General features: G+C 42.3%; 1 protein-coding gene across 1 annotated transcript in view; it reads left to right on the forward strand.

Annotated features, from left to right (window-relative positions):
* LOC120038320 (zinc finger protein 729-like) overlaps positions 1-22,522 on the forward strand; it is a gene marked incomplete at both ends in the record, with an annotated part of 50,494 nt that overhangs the window by 19,309 nt on the left and 8,663 nt on the right. The window contains one exon of the mRNA XM_038984113.1: positions 13,123-13,134. Within this exon, the coding sequence (XP_038840041.1) occupies positions 13,123-13,134 (12 nt within the window). The remainder of the gene's footprint in view (positions 1-13,122; positions 13,135-22,522) is intronic.

Below are 22,522 nucleotides of genomic sequence, written 5' to 3' on the forward strand. Positions count from 1 at the left end.
TAAATATTTGCACATAAAGGAGTTTCCATCGCCATTTCTCATTCATACATTTTTACTGACACAAAAAGACCCCACCATGTAAAACGAACTAACAAATTGTCTGTCTGCATTAATAAAATTGTACAGGCATATCCTGTTTCCGTCAGCCCGGTCATTACTTTGGAAATGGTTGGATCAATATCCACCTTCATGATATGGATGAAGCCTGATTTGGAATGTCTGAGTAGTTCTATATGATGTCATAATACACCCCTCTGATAATCAAGTGATATTTGGAATGTCTGAGTAGTTCTATATGATGTCATAATACACTCCTCTGATAATCAAGTGATATTTAGAATGTCTGAGTAGTTCTATTTGATGTCATAATACACCCCTCTGATAATCAAGTGATATTTAGAATGTCTGAGTAGTTCTATATGATGTCATAATACACCTCTCTGATAGTGATACATTTGCTCCATTGTTTCCATGTGTCACATCCTGACCATAGTGCTTATGTGTTTTGCTTGTTTTAGTGTTGGTCAGGATGTGAGCTGGGTGGGCATTCTATGTTGTGTGTCTAGTTTGTCTGTTTCTGTGTTCGGCCTAATATGGTTCTCAATCAGAGGCAGCTGTCAATCGTTGTCCCTGATTGAGAATCATATATAGGTGGCTTGTTTTGTGTTGGGATTTTGTGGGTGGTTGTTTCCTGTCTTTGTGTTTTCTATGCACCAGCTAGGACTGTATCGGTTTGCCACATTTTGTTATTTTGTATTTGTACTGTTCACAGTTTATTTGTTTAATTAAACATGTTGAGCACTGGCTACTCTGCGTGTTGGTCTGATCCCTGTTACACCCCCTAATCTAGTAAAGAGAGGCAAGGCTGCCGTTACACCATGTCAGTTGGTTTCCCACTCTGATGATTTATATCTGTCAGAGGGGCTGTAAATGAATAGTATGGTGACATCTTAGTGGGGCATATTTGGAATGTCTGAGTAGTTCTATTTGATGTCATAATACATCCCTCTGATAATCAAGTGATATTTGGAATGTCTGAGGAGTTCTATATGATGTCACAATACACTCCTCTGATAATCAAGTGATATTTGGAATGTCTGAGGAGTTCTATATGATGTCACAATACACTCCTCTGATAATCAAGTGATATTTGGAATGTCTGAGTAGTTCTATCTGATGTCATAATACACCCCTCTGATAGTGATACATTTGCTCCATTGTTTCCATGTCAGTTGGTTTCCCACTCTGATGATTTATATCTGACAGAGGGGCTTTAAAGGAATAGTATGGTGACATCTTAGTGTGGCTTGAAATAAATAGTATGGTCACATTTACAGGTTGTGGCTCAGTATTCTTAGTATGATGTGAAAAAAGAACAATCAACTATTTATTGATAATGTATATTCCTATTCAGCTTCTACGTCTGCATAGAGGCAAACAGTATCTTAATTTTACTTGGTACTCATCCCGGATCCGGGAGCACCCTCATCAGTAAAAAAGCTGACTAGCATAGCCTAGCATAGCGCCACAAGTAAATACTAGCATCTAAATATCATGAAATCACAAGTCCAAGACATCAGATGAAAGATACACATCTTGTGAATCCAGCCATCATTTCTGATTTTTAAAATGTTTTACAGGGAAGACACAATATGTATTTCTATTAGCTAACCACGATAGCAAAAGACACAACTTTTTTTTCCCACCATTTTTTTACTGCATAGGTAGCTATCACAAATTCGACCAAATAAAGATATAAATAGTCACTAACCAAGAAACAACTTCATCAGATGACAGTCTGATAACATATTTATTGTATAGCATATGTTTTGTTCAAAAAATGTGCATATTTCAGGTATAAATCATAGTTTTACATTGCAGCCACCATCACAACTCTCACCAAAGCAACTAGAATAACTACAGAGAGCAACGTGAATTACCTAAATACTCATCATAAAACATTTATGAAAAATACACAGTGTACAGCAAATGAAAGACAAAGATCTTGTGAATCCAGCCAATATTTCAGATTTTTTAAGTGTTTTACAGCGAAAACACAATATAGCATTATATTAGCTTACTACAATAGCCAACCACACAACAGCATTGATTCAAGCCAACAGTAGCGATAACGAATAAACCAGCAAAAGACATACATTTTTTCACTAACCTTCTCAAACTTCTTCAGATGACAGTCCTATAACATCAAATTACACAATACATATATGGTTTGTTCAAAATGAATAGTAGCCAAAATGCAAACAAAATGTCGGGAGAAATCTTGGGAGAGGCACCTAATCTAATCAATAACTAATCATAAACTTGACAAAAAAATACAGGTTGGACAGCAAATGAAAGATACATTAGTTCTTAATGCAACCGCTGTGTTAGATTTTTAAAATTAACGTTACTACGACATACAGCGTGCGTTAAAGCGAGACCGCACCGAAATTAATGGCGGAATAATTGTTTAACATTTTTCAACAGAACAACGAATTAACATCATAAATAGTTTCTTACTATTTGATGAGCTTCCATCAGAATCTTCTGCAAGTTGTCCTTTGTCCAGAATAATCGTTGCTCGGTTGTAGATTGTCGTCTTCAACTTTGGAATTAGCAGCAAACATTAGCCATGTGGCGAAGACGTGTCCAACTCACCATAACGCAGCACAAATAAAATACCGAAAATCGCAATATACTGATATAAACTGATATAACTCGGTTTAAAATAACTACATTATGATGTTTTTAACACCTATATCGAATAAAATCAGAGCCGGATATATCTAACGCCTATAACAAGAGCTTTTCAGAATGCAATCCTGAGGTCTGTCTTGCGTCATGACGAACGTTGAAAAGACTGCACACCCGGTTCCAAGAGCTTTTGTACGGCCTCAGATCTACCTAGACACCCCATTCCAATTCTCACTGCTTACTGACATCTAGGGGAAGGCGTATGCAGTGCATGTCGACCCATAGATTACATGCAAATTAATAAACTGACCCTGGAACAGAGTGCCCGATTTCAGATTTCTCACTTCCTGCCAGGAAGTTTGCTGCAAAATGAGTTCTGTTTTGGCTCTGGCTGGGCCCCTCAAGGACATTCAGAGACATCTCCCAAAGCCACTCCTGCATTGTCTTGGCTTTGTGCGTAGGGTCGTTGTCCTATTGGAAGGTTAACCTTTGCCCCAGTCTGAGGTCCTGAGTGCTCTGGAGCAAGTTTTCAAAACTTATCTCTCTGTATTTTGCTCCGTTCATCTTTCCCTCGATCCTGACGAGTCTCCCAGTCCATGCCGCTGAAAAACATCACCACAGCATGATGCTGCCAACCCCATGCTTCACCGTAGGAATGGTGCCAGGTTTCCTCCAGACGTGACCCTTGGCATTCATCAGACCAGAGAATTTTGTTACTCATGGTCTGATAGTCCTTTAGGTGCCTTTTGGCAAACTCCAAGCTGGCTTTCATGTGCCTTTTACTGAGGAGTGGCTTCCGTCTGGCAACTCTACCATAAAGTCCTGCTTGGTGGAGTGATGCAGAGATGGTTGTCCTTCTGGAAGGTTCTCCCATCTCCACAGAGGAGCTCTGTCAGAGTGACCATTGGGTTCTTGGTCACCTCCCTGACCAAGGCCATTCTCCCCTGATTGTTCAGTTTGGCTGGGCAGCCAGCAGTAGGAAGGGTTTTGGGGGATTTCAAACTTCTTCCTTTTAAGATGATGGGGACCTTCAATGCTGCAGAAATGGTTTGGTACACTTCCCCAGATCTATGCCGTGACACAATCATATCACATCAAATACAGGCTACTTAAAGTTCATGAGATAGAACACACATATGCTCGTACGTCTCATTTTTACAAAAATAGAATTGTGCTTTTGGTCATGCAATATTTTCTTTATATACACTGCTCAAAAAAATAAAGGGAACACTAAAATAACACATCCTAGATCTGAATGAATGAAATATTCTTATTAAATACTTTTTTCTTTACATAGTTGAATGTGCTGACAACAAAATCACACAAAAGTTATCAATGGAAATCAAATTTATCAACCCAAGGAGGTCTGGATTTGGAGTCACACTCAAAATTAAAGTGGAAAACCACACTACAGGCTGATCTAACTTTGATGTAATGTCCTTAAAACAAGTCAAAATGAGGCTCAGTAGTGTGTGTGGCCTCCACGTGCCTGTATGACCTCCCTACAACGCCTGGGCATGCTCCTGATGAGGTGGCGGATGGTCTCCTGAGGGATCTCCTCCCAGACCTGGACTAAAGCATCCGCCAACTCCTGGACAGTCTGTGGTACAACGTGACGTTGGAGGATGGAGCGAGACATGATGTCCCAGATGTGCTCATTTGGATTCAGGTCTGGGGAACGGGCGGGCCAGTCCATAGCATCAATGCCTTCCTCTTGCAGGAACTGCTGACACACTCCAGCCACATGAGGTCTAGCATTGTCTTGCATTAGGAGGAACCCCGAGCCAACCGCACCAGCATATGGTCTCACAAGGGGTCTGAGGATCTCATCTCGGTACCTAATGGCAGTCAGGCTACCTCTGGCGAGCACATGGAGGGCTGTGCGACCCCCAAAGAAATGCCACCCCACACCATGACTGACCCACCGCCAAACCGGTCATGCTGGAGGATGTTGCAGGCAGCAGAACATTCTCCACGGCGTCTCCAGACTCTGTCACGTCTGTCACATGTGCGTGTGAACCTGCTTTCATCTGTGAAGAGCACAGGGAGCCAGCGGCGAATTTGCCAATCTTGGTGTTCTCTGGCAAATGCCAAACGTCCTGCACGGTGTTGGGCTGTAAGCACAACCTCCACCTGTGGACGTCGGCCCTCATACCACCCTCATGGAGTCTGTTTCTGACCGTTTGAGCAGACACATGCACATTTGTGGCCTGCTGGAGGTCATTTTGCAGGGCTCTGGCAGTGCTCCTCCTTGCACAAAGGCGGAGGTAGCGGTCCTGCTGCTGGGTTGTTGCCCTCCTACGGCCTCCTCCACGTCTCCTGATGTACTGGCCTGTCTCCTGGTAGCGCCTCCATGCTCTGGACACTACGCTGACAGACACAGCAAACCTTCTTGCCACAGCTCGCATTGATGTGCCATCCTGGATGAGCTGCACTACCTGAGCCACTTGTGTGGGTTGTCGACTCCGTCTCATGCTACCACTAGAGTGAAAGCACCACCAGCATTCAAAAGTGACCAAAACATCAGCCAGGAAGCATAGGAACTGAGAAGTGGTCTGTGGTCACCACCTGCAGAACCACTCCTTTATTGGGGGTGTCTTGCTAATTGCCTATAATTTTCACCTTTTGTCTATTCCATTTTTCACAACAGCATGTGAAATTTATTGTCAATCAGTGTTGCTTCCTAAGTGGACAGTTTGAATTCACAGAAGTGTGATTGACTTGGAGTTACATTGTGTTGTTTAAGTGTTCCCTTTATTTTTTTGAGCAGTATATATATATATATAGTGTATATATATATATACACTGATCATACCAAATATTTGGAGAGAAATAAACGTCCTAATATGGACTAGGAACCTCCTCCTTTTCCCTCAGAAGAGCCTCAATTTGTCGGGGCATGAACTCTTCAAAGTGTCCAAAGCCTTCCACAGGGATGCTGGCACATGTTAACTCCAATGCTTCCCACAATTGTGTCATGTTGGCTGGATGTCCTTTGGGTGCAGTGAAGGCTCCTCAAGAAGGATGGTCTTCTCCTTCCTCCTCTGAGGAGCCTCCACTGCACCCAAAGGACATCGAGCCAACATGACATAATTGTGGGAAGGGATTTTCAGTGAGTTTCAGAAGAAAATAAATTGGTAAAACATTAAAATAAAATAATTTTGGGATAAAACTATACTAAATATAATCACATCACCAAATAATTGAATAAAAAAATAATTGAATTAAACATACTATTTTGCATCCTCCTCTGGGTACATTGACTTCAATACAAAACCTAGGAGGCTCATGGTTCTCAAGCCCTTCCATAGACTTAAACAGTAATTATGACAACTTCCGGAGGACATCCTCCAACCTATCAGAGCTCTTTCAGCATGAACCTTCTCCGCTGTGCAATGCGGTTTCCGAGCTGGTCATGGGTGCACCTCAACCACGCTCAAGGTACTAAACGATATCATAACCGCCATCGAGAAGAGACAATACTGTGCAGCCGTATTCATGGGTTGGCACCCCCCATTGGGTTGTGCCATGGCGAAGATCTTTGTGGGCTATACTCGGCCTTGTCTCAGGATGGTAAGTTGGTGGTTGAAGATATCCCTCTAGTTGTGTGGGGGCTGTGCTTTGGCAAAGTGGGTAGGGTTATATCCTGCCTGTTTGGCCCTGTCCGGGGGTATCATCGGATGGGGCCACAGTGTCTCCTGACCCCTCCTGTCTCAGCCTCAGCCAGTGGGTCTGACGACGAACATGTAGCGAGGGCCAGCCGACTAGGACATACAGGTCGCAGTGGTGGGTCGTATAAGGTGCTTTAGTAACAAAACGGATGGCACTGTGATAAAATGCATCCAGTTTGCTGAGTAGAGTATTGGAAACTATTTTGTAGATGACATCGCCGAAGTCGAGGATCGGTAGGATAGTCAGTTTTACTAGGGTAAGTTTGGCGGCGTGAGTGAAGGAGGCTTTGTTCCGGAATAAAAAGCCGACTCTAGATTTGATTTTGGATTGGAGATGTTTGATATGAGTCTGGAAGGAGAGTTTGCAGTCTAGCCAGACACCTAGGTACTTATAGATGTCCACATATTCTAGGTCGGAACCGTCCAGGGTGGTGATGCTAGTCGGGCGTGCGGGTGCAGGCAGCGAACGGTTGAAAAGCATGCATTTGGTTTTACTAGCGTTTAGGAGCAGTTGGAGGCCACGGAAGGAGTGTTGTATGGCATTGAAGCTCGTTTGGAGGTTAGATAGCACAGTGTCCAAGGAAGAGCCAGAAGTATACAGAATGGTGTCGTCTGCGTAGAGGTGGATCAGGGAATCGCCCGCAGCAAGAGCAACATCATTGATGTATACAGAGAAAAGAGTCGGCCCGAGAATTGAACCCTGTGGTACCCCCACAGAGACTGCCAGAGGACCATGCCTATGGCTGCCTTAAATATGGCTCCCAATCAGAGACAACGATAGACAGCTGTCTCTGATTGAGAACCAATCCAGGCAACCATAGACTTACATAAACACCTACACTGAACACAACCCCATGAACTCTACAAAACCCCCTAGACAATACAAACACCCTAGACTAGACAAAAACACACAAACATCCCCCATGTCACACCCTGATCTAACTAAAATAATAAAGAAAACAAAGATAACTAAGGCCAGGGCGTGACACTCTCTCGAGGACCTGAGCCCTAGGACCATGCGTCAGGACTACCTGGCATGATGACTCCTTGCTGTCCCCAGTCCACCTGGCCGTGCTGCTGTTCCAGTTTCAACTGTTCTGCCTGCGGCTATGGAACCCTGACCTGTTCACAGGACGTGCTACCTGTCCCAAACCTGCTGTTTTCAACTCTCTAGAGACAAACGTTTCTTAAGCAGAAAAAAACGGGATAAACATACCTGAATTTGTCAAATAAAATCAAACTTTATTTGTCAAATGCGCCGAATACAACAAGTGTAGACCTTACAGTGAATTGCTTACAAGCCCTTAACTAACAGTACAGTTCAGGAAGAGTTAAGAAAATGAGCAAATGACCAAAGTAAAAAATTATAAAAAGTAACGCAATAAAATAACAATAACAAGCCTATATACAGGGGGCACTGGTACTGAGTCAATGTGCAGGGGTACAGGTTAGTCGAGGTCATTTATACATGTAGGTCGGGGTGAAGTGACATTTCATAGATAATAAACAGCAAGTAGCAGCAGTGTACAAAACAAATGGAGGGTCAATGTAAATAGTCCAGGTGGCCATTTGATTAATTGTTCAGCAGCCTTATGGCTTATGGGGGTAGAAGCTGTTAAGGAGCCTTTAGGTTCTAGACTTGGTGCTCCGGTACCGCTTGACGTGCGGGAGCAGAGAAAACAGTCTATGACTTGGGTGACTGGAGCATCTGACAATTTTTTGGGCTTTCTTTATAATTGTCCTAGATGGCAGGAAGCTTGGCCCCAGTGATGTTCACTACCCTCTGTAGTGCATTACGGTCAGATGCCGAGCAGTTGCCTTACCAGGCGGTGATGCAACCGGTCAGGATGCTCTCGATGGTGCAGCTGTAGGTCTTTCTGAGGATCTGGAGACCCATGCCAAATCTTTTCAGTCTCCTGAGGTGGAAAAGTTGTTGTCGTGCCCTCTTCACGACTGTCTCGGTGTGTTTGGACCATGATAATTAGTTGGTGATGTCTTCAAGACTGTCTGTCACCTAAAAAACCTATCTCGACCTGTGTGCACCTACGTTCTAAACTTTCATTCATAGGCTAGGTTGTAGCAATCTCATGATGGGTATAGGGAAAATTCTAGTATCATGTAGTAGCCTAAACCTATTGCTGTTACATTGAACAGGGTGAATGGAATATGAATGACAGTCATCTAATATGCTGTAATAGAATTAAGGCCATGCTCATGAAAAAACAAATCGTTCTGCCTTATCTTAAACACCACTGTTTGGGTGGTGGATGATTCTTGGTACACATGGGAAACCGTTGAGCTGGAAAACCCCAGCAGCGTTGCAGTTCTTGACACAAACCGGCGCCTGGGACCTACTACCATCCCCCGTTCAAAGACACTTAAATATTTTGTTTCCCCCATTCACCGTCTGAATGGCACACATACACAAGCCATGTCTCATTTGTCTTAAGGCCTAAAATGCCTTATTTAACCTGTCTCCTCCCCTTCATCTACACTGATTGAAGGGGATTTAACTAGTGACATCAATAAGGGATCATAGCTTCCAGCCCCAGCTAAAACACCAGACTCCAATAATCACCTAATCATAATCTTCAGTTTAGGATGCAGTTTGATTAATCAGCTGTGTTTGCTAGCGATGGAGAAAAAGTGTGACACCAATCAGGCCCCCGAGGACTGGAGTTGCCCACCCCTGGTTTACAGGATGATTTGTACCTTAATTTGTACCTTAGCTTTAATGGAATAGTACCGTCACATCTAGATAAAAACGAATGTGAAAAATTAACAGAGCAAATGTTTATTAAAACATTACCTATTCATAGAAGTATGTATTCATCATTTACTATATATCAGCTTATTGTTAAATTATTCTGACGTTTTTTCCAATACAAAAGTGTAGTAACCAAACTGCGTTACCCACTCCAGCCAGCAGATGGCGATATGCGTCTTTCAGGTGTTGATTCTTGCGTGACGTATAATGGACTGGACCGGACGCTTCTTCAGGAACAACAACGCGGCTACTCTTTCAACCACCTCGGTAGCTTGCTAGCCAACATAAAACTGAAAGATTGACGCTTTAGACCATGTTAATGTACATTAGCTAATCTCAGTGTTGTTAACGCAGTTCAGTTGACGTATCAACTGGTTAACTTTAACCTAATTTGCTTGTTAAATTTTCAAAGTTGTTAAAACATTGATACTGAGCCTAGCTTTAGGCTAGTCGCTAATTCTAACATCCCAGACCATGAGCTCACTAAACTACTCCTCCCCCGTTAAAGAAGAGGTCTGCTGTATGCAGAAAGAAGCTCGGAGGCTGAACATTGTCGTGAAAGAAGAAGAGGATGTTATAGAGCACAGGTGTCAAACTCATTCCACGGGGGGCCGAGTGTCTGCGGGTTTTCACTCCTCCCTTGTACTTGATTGATGAATTAACATCACTAATTAGTTAGGAACTCCCCACACCTGGTTGTCTAGGGCTTTATTGAAAGGAAAAACCAAAAACCTGCAGACACTAGGCCCTCCGTGGAATGAGTTTGACACCCCTGTTATAGAGGAAAAAGAGGAAGAACCTTTCAGAGAGGAAGACGATGCTATCTCAATAAAGGTGAAGGAGGAAGACGTCTTGGGAGTGAAAGTGGAGGAGACAGAATATCAGATTAACACCAGTGAGTACTGTCTTAAAAACAGAGCCACACACTATGCCGTTAGTTTATCTAATGTGGGGATTTTAAGGGGCATTCTACTGAAGTTCTACACTTGAATATGTTGTTCAGTACTGTAGGAATTGTTAAAGGGGCCATCTGCCTTTGTTAGTTTTAATCTGCCATTGGTACATATATTTTGGGGACTTTTAAATTAGATTTATTAAATTATCCATGTGGTCTACATTAAAGTGCATCTCATCTAGTATAACAGGCTTTTAAAATGCAATGTTGGAGCATAATTTATACTTAAAATATCAAAGGTATGCAAAAGGAACCCATTCGGTGGAACGACCCTTTAACATTTGCATTTTAGGCTGTTTAGAGAGATTAATGCCTCTTGTAAGACCCTATGATTATAATAGACGGTCGTAAGTTCACTATCTGTTTGATGTTCTCATTCACACAGGAGAGAGACATGACTATTGTGGATCCTCTGGGGAGCCTCAACAACATCCTGATGCTGACGAGGAAGAGAAGAGTCTCTCCAGATCAGACCACCAGATGGTACAGCTTGGTCTGGTCTAACATACAGCTTGCTCTATCAGAGTCTGGGCTGGGTTTCTGTAAACCACTTCATGACAGTGATGACATAAGCATCCATAATGATATGTGTCTGTGTCCCCTCTTTATGGTTACCAGGACAACGCTAGCCCTTCCACCCTCCCAGGGTCCCCATGTCGTGCCTCTCCCGGTAGCGCCTCACTGTTGGGTATGAAGAGGTTGTCTGTGCTGCTGGTGGACTGCAGTGGAACTGTGAGAGGAAGAGAAGAGAAGAAAGGATCAGGTTTAACTCATCAAAGTAAGTGCTGTAGTTTAGTTTGAACAAATACAATAGATCTGCCCACTGGTATCTGTTACCAGGACAACCAGCAGAGTTCTGTTAGTTGACAGGAAGATAGACTGGTATCTGTTACCTGGACAACCAGCAGAGTTCTGTTAGTTGACAGGAAGATAGACTGGTATCTGTTACCAGGACAACCAGCAGAGTTATGTTAGTTGACAGGAAGATAGACTGGTGGATATGGATGTTATGAATATCATAACACTGATAAAGGATTCTGCCAATGAAAAGAGAGAAACCAATAGACCATATATGACCTTGATGAAACTTAGATTTAGAGAGAAAGTTTCAAGATGATCTGATGTAAGGTGCATGTTTTACTAAACCTTTTCCTAAAAACATGGATGTTACATTGTCTGTCCCAGTCAACCCCCCTTTCTTTACAAGACTCTAGAACACACAAACTAAACTCCAGACACTTAAATGTGGTCTGTATTGCTTCATTAACATTTGATCTACACAACTTGTTAAACATGGCCAATATATATTTTAAAACAAGCTCCTTTTTTGTCTTTACCTCCGTCTCTGTAATGGACAAAGTTCATTTCATTTCCTACTTTAACAGGTCAAGTAAAGCCTGAACTCCGACATATTGACCTTAAAGAACATGGTTCATTTGAAAATGACTAACTTTATTCATAAAATGTGTAACTGACACCAGTGTGCTGCTAACAGTTTAGTTTCCTCCACTGTCCCTGCTCAAACCAGTGATCCTCTGCTTCTCAACACACGTGACCGCTCTCCTTGAGAATAAACTATATTCAGAGTTCTAGAGCCACACACTCACTATAACACAATAATTACTATAGCACAGTGTATTTAACAGATGGTGAGATCAGAAACAAATCAGCCCCTTTGTTGCTCTGTTTCAGAGCTACTCTGCTTTCTGACGAAGGAAAACCTTTTCAACTATAAATGTATATTTGGCTGCCATTTAGGCTGCAACAACTATACAGTGGAACACCCCCTGATCTGTTGTTTTATGAAGGGTCACCTACGCCCAGTACCCAAACAGCTAGTCCCATCCTGGGATTTTTATGTTTTGCTTGAGGCCATTTCTGCTGTTGGGGCCGCTGGAAAGAATAGAAATTAGATTTATCTTGTTTAAAACTGCTTTACTTTAGCCATTATATCCGTATAATGAGTTACACCCCCATACCTTCATGAGGTTCTATAGTAGCAAGGGTCTGACACCTCCGGAGGGCTTGATGGCTCAATCCACCAGAGATATGGCTACAACATAGGCATTGTTCAAAGGCATCTCTGTTCAAGAGATCTGTAATGCAGCATGTTGTGGTGATGTACCTTCATGAGGTTCTACTGACTGGACATCACTACACATACGGTGAGTAGAGTGGGGACCTCTGAGGGATGATCCTGTCTAGACTTGGCATCAGAGAGTATATGAGCTCTGTGGTAGTTGACTATATCCCCAAAGTGAGAGACTAACGAGTCACTGAAATAGAACTGAAGGTTCCCTAACAGAACCCTGATTCTATGATATTCACCAGGTTACCTAACAGAACCCTGATTCTATGATATTCACCAGGTTACCTAACAGAACCTTGATTCTATGATATTCACCAGGTTACCTAACAGAACCCTGATTCTATGATATTCACCAGGTTACCTAACAGAACCTTGATTCTATGATATTCACCAGGTTACCTAACAGAACCCTGATTTTATGATATTCATCCAGGTTACCTTTCACACATGGAAGACACATGGAAGACGGGAGGGACTATGTCCCTGATATAGGAAGTGGTCTGCTATTGGCCGTTGCTATCGGAGAGTACAGTGCCTCCTGAAAGTATTCAGACCCCTTGACTTTTTCCACATTTTGTTACATTACAGCCTTTTTCTAAAAACACAATACCCCATACTGACAAAGCAAAAACATTTTTGTTTGATAATTTTGCTAATTTATCAAAAAATACAAAACTGAAATATTACATTTACTTAAGTATTCAGACCCTATACTCAGAACTCTGTTCAAGCAGCAGGTTCTGCTCTGGAGCAGGTTTTCATCAAAGATCTCTCTTAACCTGTTTGTGACTGCCCCCCCTTTCCTCAATTTCCACCTGAAAACATACCCTAATCTAACTGCTTGTAGCTCAGGCCTAGAAGGAAGGATATGCATATTCTTGGTATCATTTGAAAGGAAACATTCTGGAGTTTGTGTAAATGTGAATTGAATGTAGGAGAATATAACACAATAGATCTGGTAGAAGAAAATACAAGGAAATCAACAGACGTTTTTTGTTCTTTTACTGTTGTTGCATCTTTAAAAATCAACAAGAAAGGCCAAACATTCAGTTATGATACTGGGGATCATTTCAAATCCGAACATAAGTAGGCAACAGTATTTGACCAAAGTTTCAGATGGATACCTTCAGGAATGAGTAAGGTACATGCCATTGAGCATGAAGTCAACCAGGTGTCCCTCACAAGTTTCCCAAATGTACCCAAGTGGCCGAATTGGTACAATGATACAAATAACTATATACAAAATACAAAACAATTATTGTAACATACCCCAAAATATATATATTTGAAAAATTCAAGAAGAAAAAAAGAATATTAAAAATAAATAAAAATTAACAACGGTAACTATTTACACTTCAATGTTCAATCATGTGAAGACTCTCAGTCCTCTACACAATGTTGCGCTCCTGATGCCATATCCCATAGCAGTCTCTCTCTGGTGTGAAACAGAGGGTCACAGCACAGGTGTTGCAGGTGACAGGGGACTTCTTATGGCACAGGGCACAACGAAGCCGCCCTACTGTGCCCCTTTTCCCCCGAGGCACATCCCTGCCTGCAATGATGAATTTCAGCATGTGCGTACCGCTGGTTGGAGCAGAAGGGACAGAGGTAGAGGGGACAGAAGGTGCTACAGTGTTCTTGCTGTAGTTAGCAAGCTCCTGGATGAGCAGCTCCCTAAAGGCTAGCTGTGAGATTGGGGGCTGTCCACAGTTCTTGGCCATTTCCTTCTGGAGGATGAAGGAATTCACCACAGCAATGTCAATAAAATGATAAAACAAAGTTTTGTACCATTTCATGGTCTTGTGAAGAACATTATAGTAGCCTATCAGCGCATCCGATAGGTCTACACCTCCCATGCTCTTATTGTAATCCTTCACAGCAGCTGGAATGGGGACATTTCTGGCGGTCCAAGCGCCTGTAGGACCTTTCAAACGTCGAACAACGTGATCCCCACCGAAGGACTTGTGAATAGTGGAGCACATGACTACCTCTCGAGTGTCCATCCACTTCACAAAGAGCAGCCCATCTTCACGGATCCATCTCATGGTACCCCGCTCAGCCCGCTTAGGCATGTCGTTCACCCTGGTTTTTGGAAAGCCCACTCTGTTGGTCCGAATGGTGCCACAGGCCCACATCTCCAGCTTCCTCAGGTCTGTGAACAGGGTAGGGCTTGTGTAGAAGTTGTCTACAAATAGTTTGTAGCCCTTCCCCAGCAGCTGGAAATCTAATAACTGCATCACAGAGTCATAACTGAGTCCCTTACCGCTCGCACAAGTGTTCTTCCCCTCATAAACAAAAAAATTGCACGTGTATGCACACGCAGAATCGGCCAAAACAAACAGCTTGTAACCCCATTTTGTCGGTTTGTTGCGCATGTACTGTTTTAGGCCAATTCTGGCCTTTGAGGCTACCATTCTCTCATCTATGGAAAGGTTCTGGGCGGGCTGAAAATTATTCTTGCAGGCCTCAACGATATCGTGGTAGAGAGGTTTGATCTTGCAGAGCTTATCAAACCCTGCCGTGCCTCGTTTCGTCTCGTTGTCCTTATCAACTTCTGGGTCACTGATGTGAAGCGCCCATGAAATTGTCAGAAACCTTTTCCTAGACATGACCGTTGAGGGGAAAGGCAGTTGATAGAGTGGTGCAGTTTTCCAGTAGTGTTTGAGGGTTTTCAACTTCACCAGCCCCATGTATATGACCATAGACAGGTAGCAAAACAGATCTGAAATGGAAATGTCCTTCCATGTCTCTGTCTTGCCTTCCTGCTTCTTAGCCCCATATTTATTAGTGTTCATCACCAGGGTATCAAGAACTGCCGAGGTGAAGAACAACTGGAAAAGTTGCATGGGGGTGTATTTGGAAGTCAGGTCCAATTGAGGGCCTACTGGGCGTTTTGGGCGGAAAAGTGGAGATGGTGGGGCCACATCTTCCTCTAGAACAGACCCCTCCTGGATGGACCAGCTTCAGTGGGGGATTTGCACCTTGGCTCCCAATCAGAATCGCTGGGACTGTGAAATAAAGACACAGACACATATTATATATACAAATAGTGCCTATGGTGAGGTTGTCCATTCCATTTTAGATAGAAAATACATGTAAACAATTAGGTAATAATTATACAGACACATATTATAGAAGCACAATTTGTGACCATGGTGAGGTTGTCCAGACACACAGACATACACCCACAATGTAGAGCAATATGTACTTTCTACATTTCAATATACTTGTGTACTTTATATTTCATGTCCTAGTCATATTTTTATATAAGGCAAATAAAATACAAATAACTCAAATGAATAATATTTGATATTATTAATTTCAAACAACGTTACTTACAGATCCAAAACTGCGTCTTCCCCGTAGAGGAACATCTCCTCAAATTCAGAATCAAAAGATTGATTAGACTCACTAGATTCATTATGGTGTTCACTATCTCTATCAATTTCCTCAATTATATCGTTTAAGTCCGTGTACTTTGTCTTCGTCTTTGCTTTGACTGATTTATTTGCCATTATTATGTCTTGAACATGCTCTAAAATAAACTGTTGCGGTGCGTAAACGGCGTGTCTGTTTCTTGTAGAATTTTCAATGGCGAATGGCTGTGTGTACGCACGAGTTTAGGACAAAGGATATTCTTCCCGGGTCGAACCATTACATGTTCCCATTTACCTCAGTTCATTGGCTATCTATCCAACTAGATTTCAAGAAGATCAGTGGTCATTGGTCCGAAATACAGTCAATCAACGAAGGACAGGCCACCTGATTTGCGCGTAATGAGGTCGTTGTTTGGTGTGTTCAAATCAGTTCCTTTCGGTCAATATGTCCCGGGAAAAGAACCATGATGTTTGGTTGTTTTACTAACAAACAGAGGATTGTAACGAAACCGAACTTGACTGGATAAATGTCCGTTTAGAGTGAGTAATTACAATGAATGTTACGTCCAAAGTTGAAGGACGCTGAATTTTCCACACAAGCCGTTTACAAAATGTTTCGTGTTAGGCTATAAAAATGGATTATATCGAACAAAACGCCACTTCATTGTTCCGTCGTGACCTTTAGGATTGCCAAAAGAAGAAAATTACCTCAGGTAATTGATGAATTTTATTGCTATTTCTGACTTTCGTGACTAATGTACTTTGCTGTAACTGCACCTGTGTTGTTTACTGTTGTTTACTGATCGATAATCGCTTTTGCAGTGAAGCTTTTCGAAATCAGACATATTGGCTAGATTAACAAGAGGTATAGCTTTGATTTGGTGTATAACACTTCTGATTTAATTGAAGCTAAATATGTATAAATATGTCATTTCACCAATTTTTTATTTTTTTTGTGAAACGTTCCGCTAGCGGAACCCCGGGGCTAGACAGGTTAAAGGAGGACTGTAGCATCTAATGATGAAACATTATGGAGTCTTAAAGGAGGACTGGGATGGGAAAGGAAAGGGGATATCTAGTCAGTCACAACTGAATCCATTCACCCTAAATGTGTCTTCCGCATTGAACCCAACCCCTCTGAATCAGAGTGGTGCGGGGGCTGCCTTAATCGACGTCCACGTTATCGGCGCCCGGGAAGCAGTTGTTGGGGGTTAACTACCTTGCTCAAGGGTAGAACGGCAGCTTTTTTCTACCTTGCGGGCGTTCGGATTCGAACCAGCGACTTCTTGGTTAATGGCCCAACATTCTTAATCTCTAGTCTAGTCACAAATGTTCCAACTTCAATATATTATTTCTCAATGATGCTTTAAAACCTCTCTAGGGGGTGTGGGACGCTATCGTCCCACCTGGCCAACATCCAGTGAAATTACAGAGCGCCAAATTCCAAAACAGAAATACTCATTATAAAAATTCATGAAACATACAAGTGTTATACATCGGTTTAATAAAGATTAAGTTCTTGTTCATCCAGCCACGGTGTCAGATTTCAAAAAAGTCTTTACGGCGAAAGCAAACCATGCGATTATCTGAGAACAGCGCCCAGCAGACAAATCATAACAAACAGTAACCGGCCATGTAGACGAGTAACATAAGTCAGAAATAGCGATTAAAATTAATCACTTACCTTTGATGATCTTCATATGATTACAGTCACAAAACTCCCAGTTACCCAATAAATGTTTGTTTTGTTCGATCAAGTCCCTCTTCATATCCAAAAACCTCTGTTTGTTAGCGCGTTTTGTTCAGTAAAACACTGTCTCAAACAACATCCTGTGAAATTTCAGAGCTTGAAACTCAACAAAACAGAAATTCTCATAATCTACATACATGAAAGACACAAATGTTATACACCAGCTTAAAGATAAACTTCTTGTTAATCCAACCACTGTGTCAGATTTCAAAAAGGCTTTCCGTCGAAAGCAAACCATGCGATTATCTGAGAACAGCGCCCAGCAGACAAATCATTACAAACAGTTAGCAGCCAAGAAGAAGAGTAACAAAAGCCAGAAATAGCGTTAAAATGTATCACTTACCTTTGATCTTCATATGGTTGCACTCCGAAGACTCCATGTTACACAATAAATGTTTGTTTTGTTCGATAAAGTCACTCTTTATGTCCAAAAACCTCAGTTTTCTTGGTGCGTTTTGTTCAGTAATACATTGGAACAAAGCGCGGTCACAGCAGTCAAAAAATCTGAAAAGTACCATAAAATTTCATAGAAACATGTCAAACAGTGTTTATAATCCAGCCTCATTGTTGTTTTTGTCATAAATAATCGATCATATTTCAACCGGACAAAAGCTTCGTCAATAGAAGAGGAGAAACAAGAAATGCGCCCTTCCGATCATGCGCTGGGCTCATGGCTGGAAATTTCCACTGTACACTCATTGAACGTGCTGTTTCTCCCTCATTTTTCAGAGTAAAAGCCTGAAACGATGCCTAAAGACTGGCCACATGTTGAGGAAGCAATAGAGATAGTGACCTGCGTCATAAGTCTTTGTATGGTGGATAGGCTTTCAATGGAAAAACAGGCATTTCAAAATAAAAGCATTTCCTGGATGGATTTTCCTCAGGTTCTCACCTGCCATTTCAGTTCTGTTATACTCACAGACATTATTTTAACAGTTTTAGAAACTTTGGAGTGGTTTCTATCCAAATCTACTAATTTGCATACCCTAGCTTCTGGGCCTGAGTAGCAGGCAGATTACTTTGGGCACGCTTTTCATCCAAAATCCCGAATGCTGCCCCCTACCCTAGTGAGGTTAAAGGAGAAGTTTACCCAAAATCCAGAAACTCTGAAGTGATTCCATACATTGAAACTAGTCCAGTGGAGTTTTCTCTCTCCCTGTAGTGCTGTACTGAAACAGCTGCAAAACGTGACTTGTGACGTTGCTGGATGCGGGCCTCACTCTGCTGCTTTGCCAGTTTGTTATTGTATTACAGCTATGGCCTTTGGTTTTCACCTGGAATTGTTTATTTATGTTTGAGAAAAAAAACACTTTGTATTGATATAAATGTATATAAATATGATGATGTCATAGTGAATTCATGACATGTGACTGAACAAGCCTTTTCGTACTTCATAACATGGCTACATACAGTGCCTCCGGAAAGTATTCAGACACCTTGACTTTTCCATATTTTGTTACGTTACAGCCTGATTCAATCTACACACAAATACCCCTTAAACCTGTCTAGGACATGCGTTCCGATAGCGGAACCCCTCGACAACATTCCGCTGAAAAGGCAGCGCGGGTAATTCAAAAATATTTTTTTGAAATATGTAACTTTCACACATTAAAAAGTCCAATACAGCAAATGAAAGATAAACATCTTATTAATCTACCCATCGTGTCCGATTTCAAAAATGCTTTACAGCGAAAGCACAGCATATGATTATGTTAGATCACCAGCAAGTCAAAAAAACACAGACATTTTTCCAGCCAAAGATAGGAGTCACAAAAAGCAGAAATAGAGAGAAAATTAATCACTAACCTCTGATGATCTTCATCAGATGACACTCATAGGACATCATGTTACGCAATACATGTATGTTTTGTTCGATAATGTGCATATTTATATCCAAAAATCTCAGTTTACATTGGCACCATGTTCAGAAATGCCTCCAAAATATCCGGAGAAATTGCAGAGAGCCACATCATATAAATCAAATCAAATCAAGTTTATTTTATATAGCCCTTAGTACATCAGCTAATATCTCGAAGTGCTGTACAGAAACCCAGCCTAAAACCCCAAACAGCAGGCAATGCAGGTGAAGAAGCACGGTGGCTAGGAAAAACTCCCTAGAAAGGCCAAAACCTAGGAAGAAACCTAGAGAGGAACCAGGCTATGAGGGGTGGCCAGTCCTCTTCTGGCTGTGCCGGGTGGAGATTATAACAGAACTATGCCAAGATGTTCAAAATGTTCATAAGTGACAAGCATGGTCAAATAATAATCAGGAATAAATGTCAGTTGGCTTTTCATAGCCGATCATTAAGACTTGAAAACAGCAGGTCTGGGACAGGTGGCGGTTCCATAACCGAAGGCAGAACAGTTGAAACTGGAATAACAGCAAGGCCAGGTGGACTGGGGACAGCAAGGAGTCATCATGCCCAGTAGTCCTGACGTATGGTCCTAGGGCTCAGGTCCTCCGAGAGAGAGAAAGAAAGAGAGAACGAGAGAATTAGAGAGAGCATACTTAAATTCACACAGGACACTGGATAAGACAGGAGAAGTACTCCAGGTATAACCAACTGACCCTAGCCCCGGACACATAAACTACTGCAGCATAAATACTGGAGGCTGAGACAGGAGGGGTCAGGAGATACTGTGGCCCCATCCGATGATACCCCCGGACAGGGCCAAACAGGAAGGATATAACCCCACCCACTTTGCCAAAGCACAGCCCCCGCACCACTAGAGGGATATCTTCAACCACCAACTTACAACCCTGAGACAAGGCCGAGTATAGCCCACAAAGATCTCCACCACAGCACAAACCAAGGGGGGGCGCCAACCCAGACAGGAAGATCACGTCAGTAACTCAACCCACTCAAGTGACGCACCCCTCCTAGGGACGGCATGAAAGAGCACCAGTAAGCCAGTGACTCAGCCCCTGTAATAGGGTTAGAGGCAGAGAATCCCAGTGGAGAGAGGGGAACCGGCCAGGCAGAGACAGCAAGGGCGGTTCGTTGCTCCAGAGCCTTTCCGTTCACCTTCACACTCCTGGGCCAGACTACACTCAATCATATGACCTACTGAAGAGATAAGTCTTCTGTAAAGACTTAAAGGTTGAGACCGAGTCTGCGTCTCTCACATGGGTAGGCAGACCGTTCCATAAAAATGGAGATCTATAGGAGAAAGCCCTGCCTCCTGCTGTTTGCTTAGAAATTCTAGGGACAATTAGGAGGCCTGCGTCTTGTGACCATAGCGTACGTATAGGTATGTACGGCAGGACCAACTCGGAAAGATAGGTAGGAGCAAGCCCATGTAACGCTTTATAGGTTAACAGTAAAACCTTGAAATCAGCCTTTGCCTTAACAGGAAGCCAGTGTAGGGAAGCTAGCACTGGAGTAATATGATCAAATTTCTTGGTTCTAGTCAGGATTCTAGCAGCCGTATTTAGCACTATCTGGAGTTTATTTGGTGCTTTATCCGGGTAGCCGGAAAGTAGAGCATTGCAGTAGTCTAGCCTAGAAGTAACAAATGCATGGATTAATTTTTCTGCATCATTTTTGGACAGAAAATGTCTGATTTTTGCAATGTTACGTAGATGGAAAAAAGCTGTCCTTGAAACAGTCTTGATATGTTCGTGAAAAGAGAGATCAGGGTCAAGAGTAACGCCGAGGTCCTTCACAGTTTTATTTGAGACGACTTTACAACCATCAAGATTAATTGTCAGATTTAACAGAAGATCTCTTTGTTTCTTGGGACCTAGAACAAGCATCTCTGTTTTGTCCGAGTTTAAAAGTAGAAAGTTTTCAGCCATCCACTTCCTTATGTCTGAAACACAGGCTTCTAGCGAGGGCAATTTTGGGGCTTCACCATGTTTCATTGAAATGTACAGCTGTGTGTCATCCGCATAGCAGTGAAAGTTAACACTATGTTTTCGAATAACATCCCCAAGGGGTAAAATATATAGTGAAAACAATAGTGGTCCTAAAACGGAACCTTGAGGAACACCGAAATGTACAGTTGATTTGTCAGAGGACAAACCATTCACAGAGACAAACTGATATCTTTCCGACAGGTAAGATCTAAACCAGGCCAGAACTTGTCCGTGTAGACCAATTTGGGTTTCCAGTCTCTCCAAAAGAATGTGGTGATCGATGGTGTCAAAGGCAGCACTAAGGTCTAGTAGCACGAGGACAGATGCAGAGCCTCGGTCTAACGCCATTAAAAGGTCATTTACCACCTTCACAAGTGCAGTCTCAGTGCTAAACCAGACTGAAGCATTTCGTACACATTGTTTGTCTTCAGGAAGGCAGTGAGTTGCTGCGCAACAGCTTTTTCTAAAATTTTTGAGAGGAATGGAAGATTCGATATAGGCCGATTAGTTTTTTTATATTTTCCGGGTCAAGGTTTGGCTTTTTCAAGAGAGGCTTTATTACTGCCACTTTTAGTGAGTTTGGTACACATGCGGTGGATAGAGAGCTGTTTATTATGTTCAACATAGGAGGGCCAAGCACAGGAAGCAGCTCTTTCAGTAGTTTAGTAGAAATAGGATCCAGTATGCAGCTTGAAGGTTTAGAGGCCATGATTATTTTCATCATTGTGTCAAGAGATATAGTACTAAAACACTTAAGTGTCTCTCCCGATCCCAGGCCCTGGCAGAGCTGTGCAGATCCAGGACAGCTAAGCCCTGGAGGAATACGCAGATTCAAAGAGGAGTCCGTAATTTGCTTTCTAATGGTCATTATCTTTTCCTCAAAGAAGTTCATGAATTTATTACTGCTGAAGTGAAAGCCATCCTCTCTTGGGGAATGCTGCTTTTTAGATAGCTTTGCAACAGTATCAAAAATAAATTTTGGATTGTTCTTATTTTCCTCAATTAAGTTGGAAAAGTAGGATGATCGAGCAGCAGTGAGGGCTCTTCGGTACTGCACGGTACTGTCTTTCCAAGCTAGTCGGAAGACTTAAAGTTTGGTGTGGCGCCATTTCCGTTCCAATTTTCTGGAAGCTTGCTTCAAAGCTCGGGTATTTTCTGTATACCAGGGAGCTAGTTTCTTATGACAAATGTTTTTAGTTTTTAGGGGTGCAACTGCATCTAGGGTATTGCACAAGGTTAAATTGAGTTCCTCAGTTAGGTGGTTAACTGATTTTTGTCCTCTGACGTCCTTGGGTAGGCAGAAGGCGTCTGGAAGGGCATCAAGGAATCTTTGTGTTGTCTGAGAATTTATAGCACGACT

This window comes from Salvelinus namaycush, unplaced genomic scaffold, assembly GCF_016432855.1.
Source record: "Salvelinus namaycush isolate Seneca unplaced genomic scaffold, SaNama_1.0 Scaffold213, whole genome shotgun sequence".
NCBI lineage: Eukaryota > Metazoa > Chordata > Actinopteri > Salmoniformes > Salmonidae > Salvelinus > Salvelinus namaycush.